This window comes from Macaca mulatta, chromosome 12 (genome assembly GCF_049350105.2).
Source record: "Macaca mulatta isolate MMU2019108-1 chromosome 12, T2T-MMU8v2.0, whole genome shotgun sequence".
In the NCBI taxonomy this organism is placed as follows: domain Eukaryota; kingdom Metazoa; phylum Chordata; class Mammalia; order Primates; family Cercopithecidae; genus Macaca; species Macaca mulatta.
In genome coordinates, this window is record NC_133417.1 from 9,991,050 (window position 1) to 10,005,312 (window position 14,263).

Here is a 14,263-nt window from a genome sequence, read left to right on the forward strand (position 1 = left end):
CCGACTTCTGATAGCATCCCTTGGTCTGTGGCAGCATAACTCCAATCTCTGCTTCCATCAGCACGTGGTGCTCTTTGTGTGTCTATCGACACAAATGTGTGTGCTCCCCTTTTTATAAGGGGACCAGTTACTGGATTAAGGCCCACCCTAATGACCTGATTTTTAACTTGATTACCTCTATAAAGACCCTGTTTCCAAATAAGGCCATATTAAGAGGTAGTAGGGGTTAGGACTTCAAAATACCTTTTTGGGTCAGGTGCAGTGGCTCACGCCTCTAATATCAGCACTTGGGGGGCCAAGGCAATGGACAGCTTAAGTCCAGCAGTTCAAGACCAGCCTGGGCAACATGGCGAAACCCCATCTGTACAAAAAAAAAATACAAAGAGCCAGGCATGGTGGCATGCCTGTAGTCCCAGCTACTTGGGAGGCTAGGAGGGAGGATCACTTGAGCCCAGGAGGTCGAGGCTGCAGTGAGCCCAGATTGCACCACTGCACTCCAGTCTGGGCAACAGCAAGACCTTGTCTCAAAAACAAAAAATAACTTTTTGAGGGGTGGGGGACACAATTCAACCCATAGTCTGTCCTCTGGCCCCTAAAACTTCATATCCTTCCCACATGCAAAGTATATTCACCCCATCTCGACATCAACAAGAGTCAGCCATTCCAGCATCAACTCCAAGTCCAATATCATCTAAATACCAGTTCAAATCTTATCACTGAAATCATCCAAATCAATTGAGGCTGGGTAAGGTTTCCTGGTGGGGCAAATTTCCTTCCTATCTATGAACCCATGGCAGCAGTAAGTTATAGGATTTTAAGGCTTGAGAATAATCCTCAATGGCTTGATGCTCTGTTCCTCAGGACCCACTGGGGCTGCAGTCCTACACCCTCAGAACTGAGGAGGTGGTGGCAGTGGGTTCAAACCCAAGCCTGTCCCCTTCAGTCGCATGGTGGCGGAAGCAGGCCTCTGAACTGCCCCTGCCAATCCTTTTCCTACCTGTGGAATCCTGGAAGTCCAACAGCCTTCCTTCATTTCATCCCATCTATGTACCCCAGTCAAAACTGTCCAGGTTTCTGTGGAGATGGGTGATTGGGTCTATAAGCCACGCACCTAATCTCTTGCAAATAAATGGTTGTCCACATCCTTAGTGTTTCTCCAGAGCATACTTTCTCTCTCTCTCTTTTTTTTAAACAATGTGAGTACGCTAAGAATGATCCAAATCTTCAAGTTCTGGTTTCTTTTGTTGAACAATTCCACCTTCAGTGTATCTCTTCTCACATTTCATTATAAGCAGTAAAGAGAAAGCAGGCCTTTTTTTTTTTTTTTTTTTTTTTGAGATGGAGTCTTACTCTGTTGCCCAGGCTGGAGTGCAGTGGCATGATCTCTGCTCAGTGCAACCTCTGCCTCCTGGGTTCAAGAGATTCTCCTGCCTTGGCCCCCTGAGCAGCTGAGACTACAGGCGCGCGCGACATCATGCCCAGCTAATTTTTGTATTTTTAGTAGAGACGGGGATTCATCATATTGGCCAGGCTGGTATTGAACTCCTGACCTCATGATCCTCCACCTCGGACTCCCAAAGTGCTGGGATTACAGGAATGAGCCACCGCGCCCGGCCCAGGCCTCACTTTTAACCATTACGTAGAAAATGGTTAAAATGTCCTAGCTAGGCCGGGCGCGGTGGCTCAAGCCTGTAATCCCAGCACTTTGGGAGGCCGAGGCGGGTGGATCACGAGGTCAGGAGATCGAGACCATCCTGGCTAACATGGTGAAACCCCGTCTCTACTAAAAATACAAAAAACTAGCCGGGCGTGGTGGCGGGCGCCTGTAGTCCCAGCTACTCGGAGGCTGAGGCAGGAGAATGGCGTGAACCCGGGAGGCGGAGCTTGCAGTGAGCCGAGATCGCGCCACTGCACTCCAGCCTGGGTGACACAGCGAGACTCTGTCTCAAAAAAAAAAAAAAAAAAAAAAAAAAAAAAAAAAAATGTCCTAGCTTATCACTTACAAGCTCTACTTTCCACCCAACAGAATACAATTCAGGCAAGTTCTCTATCACTTGCTTCCAGTTTCAATAACGTATTTCTCCTTTCCATCGAGCCATCACCAGAATCACCTTTAATGTCCGTATTTCTACCAAGGCTCATCAAGACAATAGAGGCTTTTCTATCATGCGCCTCAAAATTCTTTCAGCCTCTATCAATTACCCAATTCGAAAACCACTTTCCCATTGTTAGGTATTTGTTACAGCAGTACCATATTTTCCATACCAAAAATCTGTGTTACGTTCTCCAGAGAAACAGAACCAAGAGGCCCACTGAGCAAATGAGCGAGAGACATTTATTTTTAAAGAATCGCAATTGTGGGGGCTGGCAAGTTGGGAATTCAGGAAGAGTTGATGTTGTAGTCTTGAGTCCAAAGGCTGGAAACTCAGAACTTTCTATGTTGCAGTCTGGAGGCAAAATTCCTTTTTCCTTGAGAAACCTGTCTTTGCTCTTAAGGCCTTCAACTGATTTGGATGAGGCCAACCCGCATTATTGAGGGTAACCTGCTCTATTTAGGCTGAGCCAGGAGAATGGCATGAACCCGGGAGGCAGAGCTTGCAGTGAGCCGAGATCGTGCCACTGCACTCCAGCCTGGGCAATAGAGCGAGACTCCGTCTCAAAAAAAAAAAAAAAAAAAAAAAAAAATGTTGCCCAGGCTGGAGTGCAGTGGTGCAATCTCAGCTCAAGGCAGCCTTTAACTCCTGGGTTCAAGTGATTCTCCCACCTCAGCCTCCCAAGTAGCTTAGACTACAGGCGTGTGCCACATGCCTGGCTACTTTTTTTTTTTTTTTTCGTAGAGATGGGGTTTCACCATGTTGGCCAGGCTGGCCTTGAACTCCTGATCTCAAGTGAGCCACCCACTTCACCCTCCCAAAGTGCTGGAATTACAGGAGTGAGCCACCGTACTCAGCCAAAATTTTTTTTAATTAAAAAAAAAAAAATTCTTCCTTACCCATGGACTTAGGTCATATTCTCTTTCTCTCTCTTTCTGTCTCTATCAAATTTCTTTATTGCCCACATCGCTTCATTAAAATTTAAGTTCCGGGAGGATAAGGCCTTTCATTCGCGCACTACGCAGGTGCTCAACACACAGTATTTTCCTTCAGTTGTAAAGAAACGAGCGACGCCTGTGGCCGCCAGCTCCCCGCTCTTCCAGCCCCCGCCATCACGGCGCCCAGAGGCGGGACGTCCTGTGTGGACTGCAAGGAGCTTCCGGATTGAGCCGGAAGTCCCCGACAGTGGATGCCGCGGCGTTGCTGCGGGAGCTTGGGCCTTCTCTGCTGCTGTAGCTGCCATGGGCAAAAGAGACCGGGCGGACCGCGGTGAGACGTGGCGCGGGCACGCTCAGCCACGACTGCGCTCGCCGGCCCTGCCCTGCGCTCTGCCTCGGAGCTGCTCTCGGCTTCTCCGCGCCGGCCGACCCTGCCGGCCCTCCCGCGCGCACCCCGTCGGGACAGGCCTTTGGGCGGGAGAGATGCTGGACCTGGGCGCAGCCCAGCGAACTCGGCCTGGGGGAGGCGGGTGAGGGGCGCAACGCCCGTGGGATGCTGGTGGCTCTTAGCTAGGAGTTTGCGGCGGCGGCACAGGTGAAATGCTGCCCAGCGGTGCGGAGGGAACCGGAGACTCCTGCTGGGCTTATTTGTATGTTGGTATCTTGCAGACAAGAAGAAATCCAGGAAGCGGCACTATGAGGATGAAGAGGATGATGAAGAGGACGCCCCTGGGAACGACCCTCAGGAAGCGGTTCCCTCGGCGGCGGGGAAGCAGGTGGATGAGTCCGGCACCAAAGTGGATGAATATGGAGCCAAGGACTACAGGCTGCAGATGCCGCTGAAGGACGACCACACCTCCAGGCCCCTCTGGGTGGTAAGCATGCCCTTAGCTTGGGCAGGGCCCGGGAGTGTGCGGAGCGGCGGCTAAATCTTGGGCATTCTCAGAGTCAAAACTGACATTCAGGCTACCGCCCCTAGAATCGGCCGGGAGAGAGCTTTCATCCACTCGGTGGAACGGCCCAGCAGTTGCGCACACGTGTGCCGGCCAGGCCTGGGCTTCCTCCGGCTCTAACCCCTCGGTTTACTCTCACTGCTTCCCCGCCCTACCCCATGCAGTAAATCCTTTCATCTGCCGAATCAATAGCATTTATCATGTAACAGTTTGTTTCCCCAAATAATGGAAGACATGTTCGGTAGCAAGCTTTTGCTCTACTTAAAATAATTAATGTTCTACATTTAGTTGAAATTTAGCCGAAAGGTAACTTGAGGATAGCCAGTAAGATGGGCTTTCTGTGTGCAGAATAGTGGGAAACAGCTGTTGACTTTGGAAACATTTTCTTCTATTTTTCTTTGCTCTTCTGTATCTGATTAAAGTAACAGGCCCCACGGTTGTCTGAAGGAGTGCTTGCAAGAATATCTGTGGTATTGGGCAGCTTATTCTTTCTTGATAATGATACGGGCAAGAGTCCAGTCGTCTCTGCAACTCATGTTTCCTTGTCCATTTTGTCCTTTTGGTGTCTCTCAGGCTCCTGATGGCCATATCTTCTTGGAAGCCTTCTCTCCAGTTTACAAATACGCCCAAGACTTCTTGGTGGCTATCGCAGAGCCAGTGTGCCGACCAACCCATGTGCATGAGTACAAACTAACTGCCTACTCCTTGTATGCAGCCGTCAGCGTTGGGCTGCAAACCAGTGACATCACCGAGTACCTCAGGAAGCTCAGCAAGACTGGAGTCCCTGATGGAATTATGCAGTTTATTAAGGCAAGTGGCAGCTGAGGTCAGCAATTCCACCTGCCCTGCTAATGTAACAATGGGCATAGTTGTTCCATATTGTCAGCCTGTGGCAGCCATGAGAATATGCCATTCAGATTTCCTGTGGGGAGCACAACGACCGATTACCCCAGCCGCTACACTCTGGATCCAGCATTGTGTTCTGGGTGAGGCCACGCTTCTCATGAGCTGCTCCCAGCCATGCGTATTAACACAGAGGGGCTACTAATTCAGGCCCAGTGTAACCAGGGAAGATTTGGGAATTGGGTGTGTTCCCCTCAGATTCTGTCTTCAAAACCTAATATCCAATGGTAATGTAATTGGAGTAAGAAAGTAGTTAAGACTAAATGAGGTCGTCCGATATGATTAGCGTCCTTGTAAGAAGAGACACTGGAGCATGCTTTCTCTCACCTGCCCTCCTTGTCATGTGAGTACACAATGGGAAGGTGGTCCATGGACAAGAGCCATCACCAGAAACTGAATCGGCTGGTACCTTGATCATGGACTTTCAACCTCCACAGCTCTGAGAAAATACAGTTCTAACATTGAAGCCACCCAGTCTGTGGAATTTTGTTATGGCAACCCAAGCTGACTAACACAGGTGGTAAAGTCTGTCTAAAGCTAAGTATCTGCAAGAGACCAACAGTCAACAAGTTCCATGAGGGAAAGTCAAAAACAACTTCAGATGTTGTTTTTGACAGAACAAAGAGGGTTCCATGTGATTAATAGTTGAACATGCTGGGTTTCTTCTGAGAGATGGGTGAATGCCATTTAAAAGAGATGGACAGTGGCTTTCATTGCCTTTGGCTGATCCAAAGGGAGTCAGATTCAGACCTTGAGATCTGGAGTGGCAGAAGAGTACCGCAGGAATTCAGTGTGGCACTGCAAGCAGTCCCAGAGAAGCTGCAGGAGTCATCGAGAGAGCTCTCTTTTCCTGTGATGTGAAAGTATGCCCGGCCAGGCGCAGTGGCTCACTCCTGTAACTCCAGCACTTTGGGAGGCCGAGGCACGTGGATCACCTGAGGTCAGGAGTTCAAGACCAGCCTGGCCAACATGGCGAAATTCCCGTCTCTACTAAAAATAACAAAAATTAGCTGGGCATGGTGGTGGGCGCCTGTAATCCCAGCTACTCAGGAGGTTGAGGCAAGACAATCACTTGAACCCGGGTGGCAGAGGTTGAAGTGAGCTGAGATCTCACCATTGCACTCCAGCCTGGGCAACAGAGCGAGACTCCACCTCAAAACAACAACAAAAAAGAAAGTGTGCCCAAGGAGAGGACCTTGTACCAACATTGTGGCTATGCTCAGTCTTGGCTGCGAATTGCCTGCAGGGATGTAGGTGTTGGCACACTGCACTGGTGGATCAGGGACAACAGCGGGAACAGGCAGCCACTTAAAGTCTGGCAAATTTTTTTTTCTTTTTTTTTGAGACGGAGTCTTGCTCTGTCGCCCAGGCTGGATAGCAGTGGCACAATCTTGGCTCACTGCAACCTCTGCCTCCTGGGCTCAGGCGATTCTCCTGCCTCAGCCTCCCAAGTAGCTGGGATTACAGGCGCCCGCCACTACACCCAGCTAATTTTTATATTTTTGGTAGAGACAGGGTTTCACCATGTTGGCCAGGCTGGTCTCGAACTCCTGACCTCAGGTGATCCACCTGCCTCGGCCTCCCAAAGTGCTGGGATTACAGGCGTGAGCCACTATGCCTGGACTCAGTGGCAAATTTTTATTGTTGCCACACAGCCTCTACTGTATTCCTTCCTAAAGGTGGTTGGGAACCTGGGAGGATTTAAGCTGTATTCTCTGCCATCAAGATGCTTACATTCTATTTGGGGAAATAGGAGCATTGGTGAAGAGGCTTTGCATTTTGTTTAAGCAGCAATTACTGTGCACATACTCTGTGCAAAGAGTTGTTGTAATACTGGTATGGTCTTCAGGCTAGGGTGGGGGCTGTGGGAATAGAGAGGAAAGGCAGAATGCAAGGAGATTTTAAGCAGCGTTTTATAACTGAATGGATGTGCATCAGAATTAGCCAGGCAAGAGGAAGATTTTGTTCTCAGAAAGCAGAGGCCAATGGGAAAAGCTCAGTTTAGGCAGATCTGAACCCGTTAGGATTGTCCTAAAGTAAAATGAATTTTTCACTTGGTTGGTTGGGGTAAGATGTGACCAGTAGTGAATGTGTTCTGAGTTAGCTGCACATTTACCTATTGGGTGTTATCTCTATTTGCAGTTGTGTACTGTCAGCTATGGAAAAGTCAAGCTGGTCTTGAAGCACAACAGGTAAGAGATTCCGTGACAGGCCTGTCCCGAGTCATGGTCACTCTCTGCGCACCAGCAGGAATAAAGGGATATGGGAAGGACCTGATGTTTATGCTGTCTGCTCTGTGCTAATACCACACTCCTCTGAAGCACAGATAAGAGAAGAGGAACAAGAGGTGTGGCCCAGACTGGAAACTCGTCCACTGGCCACTGTATTTCCTCTAGCAATGGAGCTGGGCTCAGGCCCCCGCTTACTTGACCTCAAAGTGGGGCTTTGCCCACAACCCTCATATGTTAAATCATGGCCAGCAGCTCATAGTACAGATTGGGCGAAGGGTTGCGGGGAGAGTCTTGAGGCTTGTATTTCCAGACCGTCTGATTGAATGAGCAGTGGAATGAGGAGGTACCTGCTGGTCAGCAGACTGCTTCTTCCTCTCCTGCTTGCAGATACTTCGTTGAAAGCTCCCACCCTGATGTAATCCAGCATCTTCTCCAGGACCCGGTGATCCGAGAATGCCGCTTAAGGAACTCTGAAGGGGAGGCCACTGAGCTCATCACAGAGACTTTCACAAGCAAATCTGCCGTACGTGGACTCCTGGGCTACCCTTGGGTGGGGGCAGGCATTTAGGGTTTCAGTTCTCAGGTGACTTTTACCCAGCATTTACAACCTGGCAGCCCTGCTGGTTTCTACCCTTTACAACTTCACCCTTTGTTTGATACCAGCAGAATTAAATGATGTGTGCACATTCAGCACCTACCTCTCTCACAGATTTCTAAGACTGCTGAAGGCAGTGGTGGGCCCTCCACTTCCCGAGTGACAGATCCACAGGGTAAATCTGACATCCCCATGGACCTGTTTGACTTCTATGAGCAAATGGACAAGGATGAGGAAGAAGAAGAAGAGACACAGACGGTATCTTTTGAAGTCAAGCAGGTTAGTGTGAATGGACCTTCCTCCTGGTTCCCTCACTGAGTTGCTGTTAGAAGTTAGTCCAGCCCTGTGTCAACTCTGCCTGTAGTCTGTGTGAAAGAAAGGAATCCCTGTTGGTCCCTGCATTGCTTTCTACTTTTCATTATCTGTGGGCCATGGCATCATTCCTCTTGATGGATTTAAAGTCCCAGTGTCCTCTTTTTCAGGCTGGTAGGCTGGTCTTCACAAGTTGCTGAGGAGATGTGAGAAACAGTGCCTGAAAGTGTTATTAGTTTGGGTTGCTTTTCTGTGCTTTATCCCAGTTGTTAACTGAGCAAGATCTAAAACTGTAGAAGTTTAGACAGAATGCCACTTGTTTGACCATTAGACCTGTTACAAGATGTGATGTTTTTGAGCACACTTTGGAGTTAAGATTTTAAAACCTTTTTTGTGCCTACTTTCCAGGAAATGATTGAGGAACTCCAGAAACGTTGCATCCACCTGGAGTACCCTCTCTTGGCAGAATACGACTTCCGGAATGATTCTGTCAACCCTGATATCAACATTGACCTAAAGCCCACAGCTGTCCTCAGACCCTATCAGGAGAAGAGCTTGAGAAAGATGTTTGGAAACGGGCGTGCACGTTCGGGGGTCATTGTTCTTCCCTGCGGTAGGTGGTTCTGGAGTTAAGAAGGTGGCCAGGCTGCTGTGTCTGGATCTGCCAGCTGCCTCTTGCTTTCTCTCTGCGCATGTCACTAAATCACACTTTGCTAAAAAGCCAAGATCAGGTGACTCCCTGATTCATGACTTGACAAGTATTCGAGTGCTTGCTGTGCATGGGCCTTGGCCTGGACACTGGGAGTATTATGGTGGCTAGAACAACACTTCTGATCTCATGGAGCTCATTCTTCTGGGGAAGATACAGATGGTAAGCAGATGTGTACAATCTTGGGTGGTGCTAGAGGCAGTGAAGAAAAATGAGAGCAGATAAGGGGTGAGATTGTAATAATGGCAAGGGGCTGTTGCACATAGTGGCGTTAGGTTCTTGTTCTTGAATCAGCCTTAGGGGTTGTGTATTTGGAGACTCCCTAGCACAGAAACGTTGGTGTTCCTGGATGGCTAGGATGGTGTGCAAGTCCAGGGAAAGGCAGGAGTGGCCCCCTGGGCACCTGTTTGACCACTTATCCTCAGTAATGTCAGATCCTAGCCTAGCTTCTTGGCCAGAGGCCACAGCAGACTCACCTTGGGACCCCACTGAGGACTTACAGAGGCAAGGTCTTCAGGGAAGGGGAGGTTCTTTTTTTTCCAAAACTCCAAGGGTTTTTTGATGGTGTTTTTCTTTTTTATTTCACTTTGCAATTTTTTTTATTTGCATTTACTCCTGGTAACTCAACAGAATGTATTTTTATAATAAAGGAAGGATCTCTGTTTAATGGAAAAGCTTGATTTTTCTCTTGATCTTTAAATGGTGGATGGTGGTAAACTCAGAAGCTCCTGGAATTTCATCTTCTCTGTACACACGTAGCGCATCCCTGAAGTCTCAGCCCCGTTCGCTGTGTAATAATAATAGTGCTCTTTTGCCAAGTCCCTCCTTCTGTGGGCCAGGCATGCTGGGCCCCAGCAGTGTCACTGTCCCGTGACTGTGGGCAAGGCAAAGTACTCCTCTGCTTTAGTTTTTCAGTCTGTCTTTTTTCTTTTTGAGATAGAGTCTTGCTCTGTCACCCAGGCTGGAGTGCAGTGGCGCCATCTCGGCTCACTACAACCTCTGCCTACTGGGTTCAAGCTATTTTCCTGCTTCAGCCTCCCAAGTAACCGGGATTATAGGCGCCCGCCACCATGCCTGGCTAATTTTTTGTATCTTTAGTAAAGATAGGGTTTCACCATGTTGGCCAGGCTGGTCTTGAATTCCTGACCTCAAGTGACCCACCCACCTCAGCCTCCCAAAGTGCTGGGATTACAGGTGTGAGCCACCGTGCCAAGGTGGCTCAGCCAGGTTTTTCTATCTTTAAAATGACAATAACAGGCATTTCTCTTTTCACCAGTTTGTTTTGAGATTTTAACATTTAAATGAGATGCATGTAAAGTGCTACAGTAGGCCCCAGCACCTGCTAATTCTCACATGTGTGTATGAAGTGAGCATGTCTCATTATAAAGAAGAAAACAGGCTGGAGCAGGGTGTGTCACACAGATGTCAGCTGTGTGGACTATTGCAAGGCATTTTCCTAGATTGCCGTACTTGTGAGTCATTCTGCCTGTCCCTGTCCTTCATTTCAACCTGTCCTTGGGTGCACTCTTGTTTCTTGTAGGTGCTGGGAAGTCCCTGGTTGGTGTGACTGCTGCATGCACTGTCAGAAAACGCTGTCTGGTGCTGGGCAACTCGGCCGTTTCGGTGGAGCAGTGGAAAGCCCAGTTCAAGATGTGGTCCACCATTGACGACAGCCAGATCTGCCGGTTCACCTCTGATGCCAAGGACAAGCCCATCGGCTGCTCCGTTGCCATTAGCACCTACTCCATGCTGGGCCACACCACCAAACGGTCCTGGGAGGCCGAGCGAGTCATGGAGTGGCTCAAGACCCAGGAGTGGGGCCTCATGATCCTGGACGAAGTGCACACCATACCAGGTAGGCAGGCTGAAGCTGAGCTGTCCGTGTGCTGAACAGACAAACCAATTTCCAGTTGTTAGGTTGGGAGAGGGACTGCTGTGTAGCCCCCCCAACTGGCTACTTTGCTGGGTAAAGCTTTTAATAATTATTATTTTTTTTTTTTAGAGAGAGTCTCACTCTGTCACCCAGGCTGGAGTGCAGTGGCGTGATCTCAGCTCACTGCAACCTCCACCTCCTGGGTTCAAGCAGTTCTCTGCCTCAGCCTCCTAAGTAGGGGGGATTACAGGCGCCTGCCACCACTCCAGGCTAATTTTTGTACTTTTTGTAGAGACAGGGTTTCACCATCTTGGCCAGGCTGGTCTTGAACTGCTGACCTTGCGATCCACCCACCTCGGCCTCCCAAAGTGCTGGGATTACAGGTGTGAGCCGCTGCGCCCGGCCAATAATTCTTAAGTGGGATGCAGACAGGAGTGTTCACATTCATAGCTTGCTTCATCACTGGCTCAATAGTCATTTAGAAAATGATATTTTCTTCCCTCCCTCTTTCCTGTGCTGCTCAGCTTAATCCGTGTCTTAATGGCCCTCTAAGACCTGGGTTAGGGGCACTGAAAAACCCTTCTCGCGATGGGGGCGATGTGTTTTATTCGAAGCCCGGAATATTGATCCTTAGTCAATATGTAATAGAAGCCCTACTTCTCCCAGTATCATGGGCAAACCTTTTTTTAAAGCTGCTCTATTGATTTAATTTTTATACCATAAAATCACCCCTTGTAAATATATAATCCAATGAGTTTTAGTAAATTTGTGGGCCGGTGCAACCATGACCGTGATCCAAGTTTTCTTTTCTTTCTTTTTTTTTTTTTTTTTTAAAAGATGGCGTCTCCCTTTGTTTTCCAAGCTAGAGTGCAGTGGTGTGATCTTGGCTCACTGCAACCTCCACCTCTTGGGTTCAACTGATTCCCCTGCCTCAACCTCCCAAGTAGCTGGGACTACAGGTGTGTGCCACCACACCCGGCTAATTTTTTTAATTTGAGACAGAGTTTCGCTCTTGTTGGCCAGGCTAGAGTGCAGGACCGCAAACTCGGCTCACCGCAACCTCTGCCTCCCGGGTTCAGGCAATTCTCCTGCCTCATCCTCCCGAGTAGCTAGGATTACAGGCATGCGCCACCACACCTGGCTAATTTTATATTTTCAGTAGAGACAGGGTTTCTCCATGTTGGCCAGGCTGGTATTGAACTCGAGACCTCAAGTGATCTGCCTGCCTGGGCCTCCCAAAGTACTGGGATTATAGAAGTGAGCCATTGCATTCAGCCACCATTGATCCAGTTTTAGATTTCCTTTGTACTCATTTGCAGTCAATCTTTGTTTCTCTGTCTAGCTTCAGACGACCACTGAACTGCTTTCCGTCACTATAGATTTGCTTTTTATGGAAAATTTATACAAACACAATCATACAATATATATTTTCTTATGTCTGGCTTCTTTCACTTCACATAATGGTTAATCTGTGCCCTAGCATTTATCAGTAATTTGTTCCTTTTATTGCTGTATAGTTTTTTGGCCAAATCTGTTTTGATAAAAACAGATTAAGGGATTAAGATTAACAGATTGGGGTGGGCATGGTGGCTGACACCTGTAGTCTAGCACTTTGGGAGGCCAAGGCAGGAGGATTGCTTGAACCCAGGAGTTTAAGATTAGCCTGGGTAACATAGTGCGACATGTCTCTACAAAAAAACTTTTTTAATTAGCCAAGTGTGGTGACGTGCACCTGTGGTCTCAGCTGCTGAGGAGGCTGAGGTGGAAGGATCACTTGAACCTGGGAGGTTGAGGCTGCAGTGAACCATGATTGTGCAACTGTACTCCAGCATGGGTGACAGAGTGTGAGACCCTGTCTCAAAAAAAAAAAAAAAAAGATGAACAGATTAGGGTAGATTAAGAAGTCTAAAGTAGAGGTTACTATGAACAAAATGAAATCTGAGGCATTTTCACAGGTAGTGTTCAAAAGGTTGTCAAAATGGCCCCAGCATCTGGTTCTTTCTGTGCAATGAGAGCTCTGCAGTCCTGATGGGTTTCTGGAGATACCTGGAGATGTTCACAGCTGGCCAGGGAGGGGTCGGCGGTCTTTCTGATGGAAGCCCGGGGCGTGGGTCCTGTTCTGGGGAAGCACTCGGCATCGTGAGACAGCACACGATGGCCATGCGGCCAGAGGAGAGCATAGGAACGGTAGTCAAGGCTGAGGAAGGATAGCGGTATTGGGGCAGCTCTTGCAGGACCTTGTAGGTCCCGGCAAGAACTTTGGCTTGTACTCTTAGTGTGAAGCCGTCCAAGGGATTTGAGCAGAGCATGACTTGAGCTGACTTTACACTGTAAAAATATCGCCCTGGCTGCTGAAGGAAGCAAGACAGAAGCGGTGAGTTGAGTTTGTGGAATCCCAACAAAAAGTGTGAACCAGTAAGGACGAAGGTGTGATCCGACTCTGGATATGTTGTGAAGCTTTAACTGACAGGTCAAATGTGGGATCAGAGGGAGAAATCAAGAATGACACTAAGATTTTTGACTTGAACGAAGGGAGGATAGAGTGGGCATTAATTGAGATGGGGAACGCTATCAAAGGAGCTGGTCTGGAAGGTGACTATCGGGAGTTGGGCTTTAGATGTGCGAATTTGAGTTTCCTGTTAGGCATTCGGTCAGTGGCAAAAAGGTTAAGAAATGGGCCAAAGAAATTGATAGACATTTCACCAAAAAAGGATATACATATGGCAAAGAAGCATTTGAAAAAAGCTTCAACCTCATTAGTCATCAGGGAACTGCAGATTAAACCCACCACAGATGCTCCCATATGCCAGTTAGAGTGGCCAAAATAAAAAATACTGATGTGCCAGTGCTGATGAGGTCACAGCAACTGAACTGTCACACATTCCTGGCGGGATGGATTGCGAAGTCTGTGGTCACTGTGGAAAACAGCTTGTCCGTGTATTATAAAACTACCACATGACCCATCGGTCCCATTCCTGGGTATCCTAGATACATGAAAATAGGTTTACACAAAATCCGTACACCAATGTTTATGGCAGCTCTGCTCATAATATCCAAACCCAAGTGCTCGTCAGTGTGTGTCTGGATAAACAAGCTGTGGTACATCCATACATGGGAACACTACTCAGTAGTGAAAAAGAACAAACTTGCTGCATGTTGCAACCTGGATGAATCTCAAAAGCATGGTGCTGAGTGAAAGAAGTCAGCCTCAAAAGCTTCCATAGTGTGTGATTTCATGTATACAACGATCACAGTATAGTGGTGGCCAGCAGATCAGTGGTTGCCAGAGGTGGGGGGTCAGAGATGGATGACTCTAAAGGAGAGCACAGGGGAATTTTGGGGAGTGCTATCTTTATCTGTACCCTGATTGTGGTGCTGGTTATAAAAACGTAAATGTGTTAAAATGCATAGAACTGCCCCCCTGCCCCACCCCAAGTCAGTTTTACTGTGAGAATTTAAACACTCAGAAGAAAAAAGGTGGAAGGGTAGGTATTGGGTCTGTTAGGATTGAAAATGGATGATACAGAGAATCACTACCCACAAAGGAGTTTGGAATTGTTCTGTAGCAGTTTGGTTGGAAGCTGTGTTCAGGGCTTGAGGCATTCTGTCTGACTGTATGTTTGTACACGTTCATGGTTTTCTTTAACCCAAGCCCC

At 48.2% G+C, this 14,263-nt stretch overlaps 1 protein-coding gene across 2 annotated transcripts in view; it reads left to right on the plus strand.

Moving 5' to 3' along the window:
* The first annotated feature begins 3,254 nt into the window (after positions 1-3,254).
* The window catches only part of ERCC3 (ERCC excision repair 3, TFIIH core complex helicase subunit), a 36,925-nt gene continuing 25,916 nt past the window's right edge, over positions 3,255-14,263 (plus strand). Inside the window, exons 1-8 of one of the 2 annotated variants that reach the window (XR_013401775.1) lie at positions 3,255-3,362; positions 3,701-3,906; positions 4,558-4,794; positions 7,030-7,079; positions 7,506-7,641; positions 7,828-7,992; positions 8,434-8,638; positions 10,275-10,589. Coding sequence is in view for 1 of the 2 variants with exons in the window: in NM_001266408.2 (NP_001253337.1) it covers positions 3,335-3,362; positions 3,701-3,906; positions 4,558-4,794; positions 7,030-7,079; positions 7,506-7,641; positions 7,828-7,992; positions 8,434-8,638; positions 10,275-10,589 (1,342 nt within the window). In the remaining variant the exon portion in view is untranslated. 2 annotated transcript variants of the gene reach the window in all.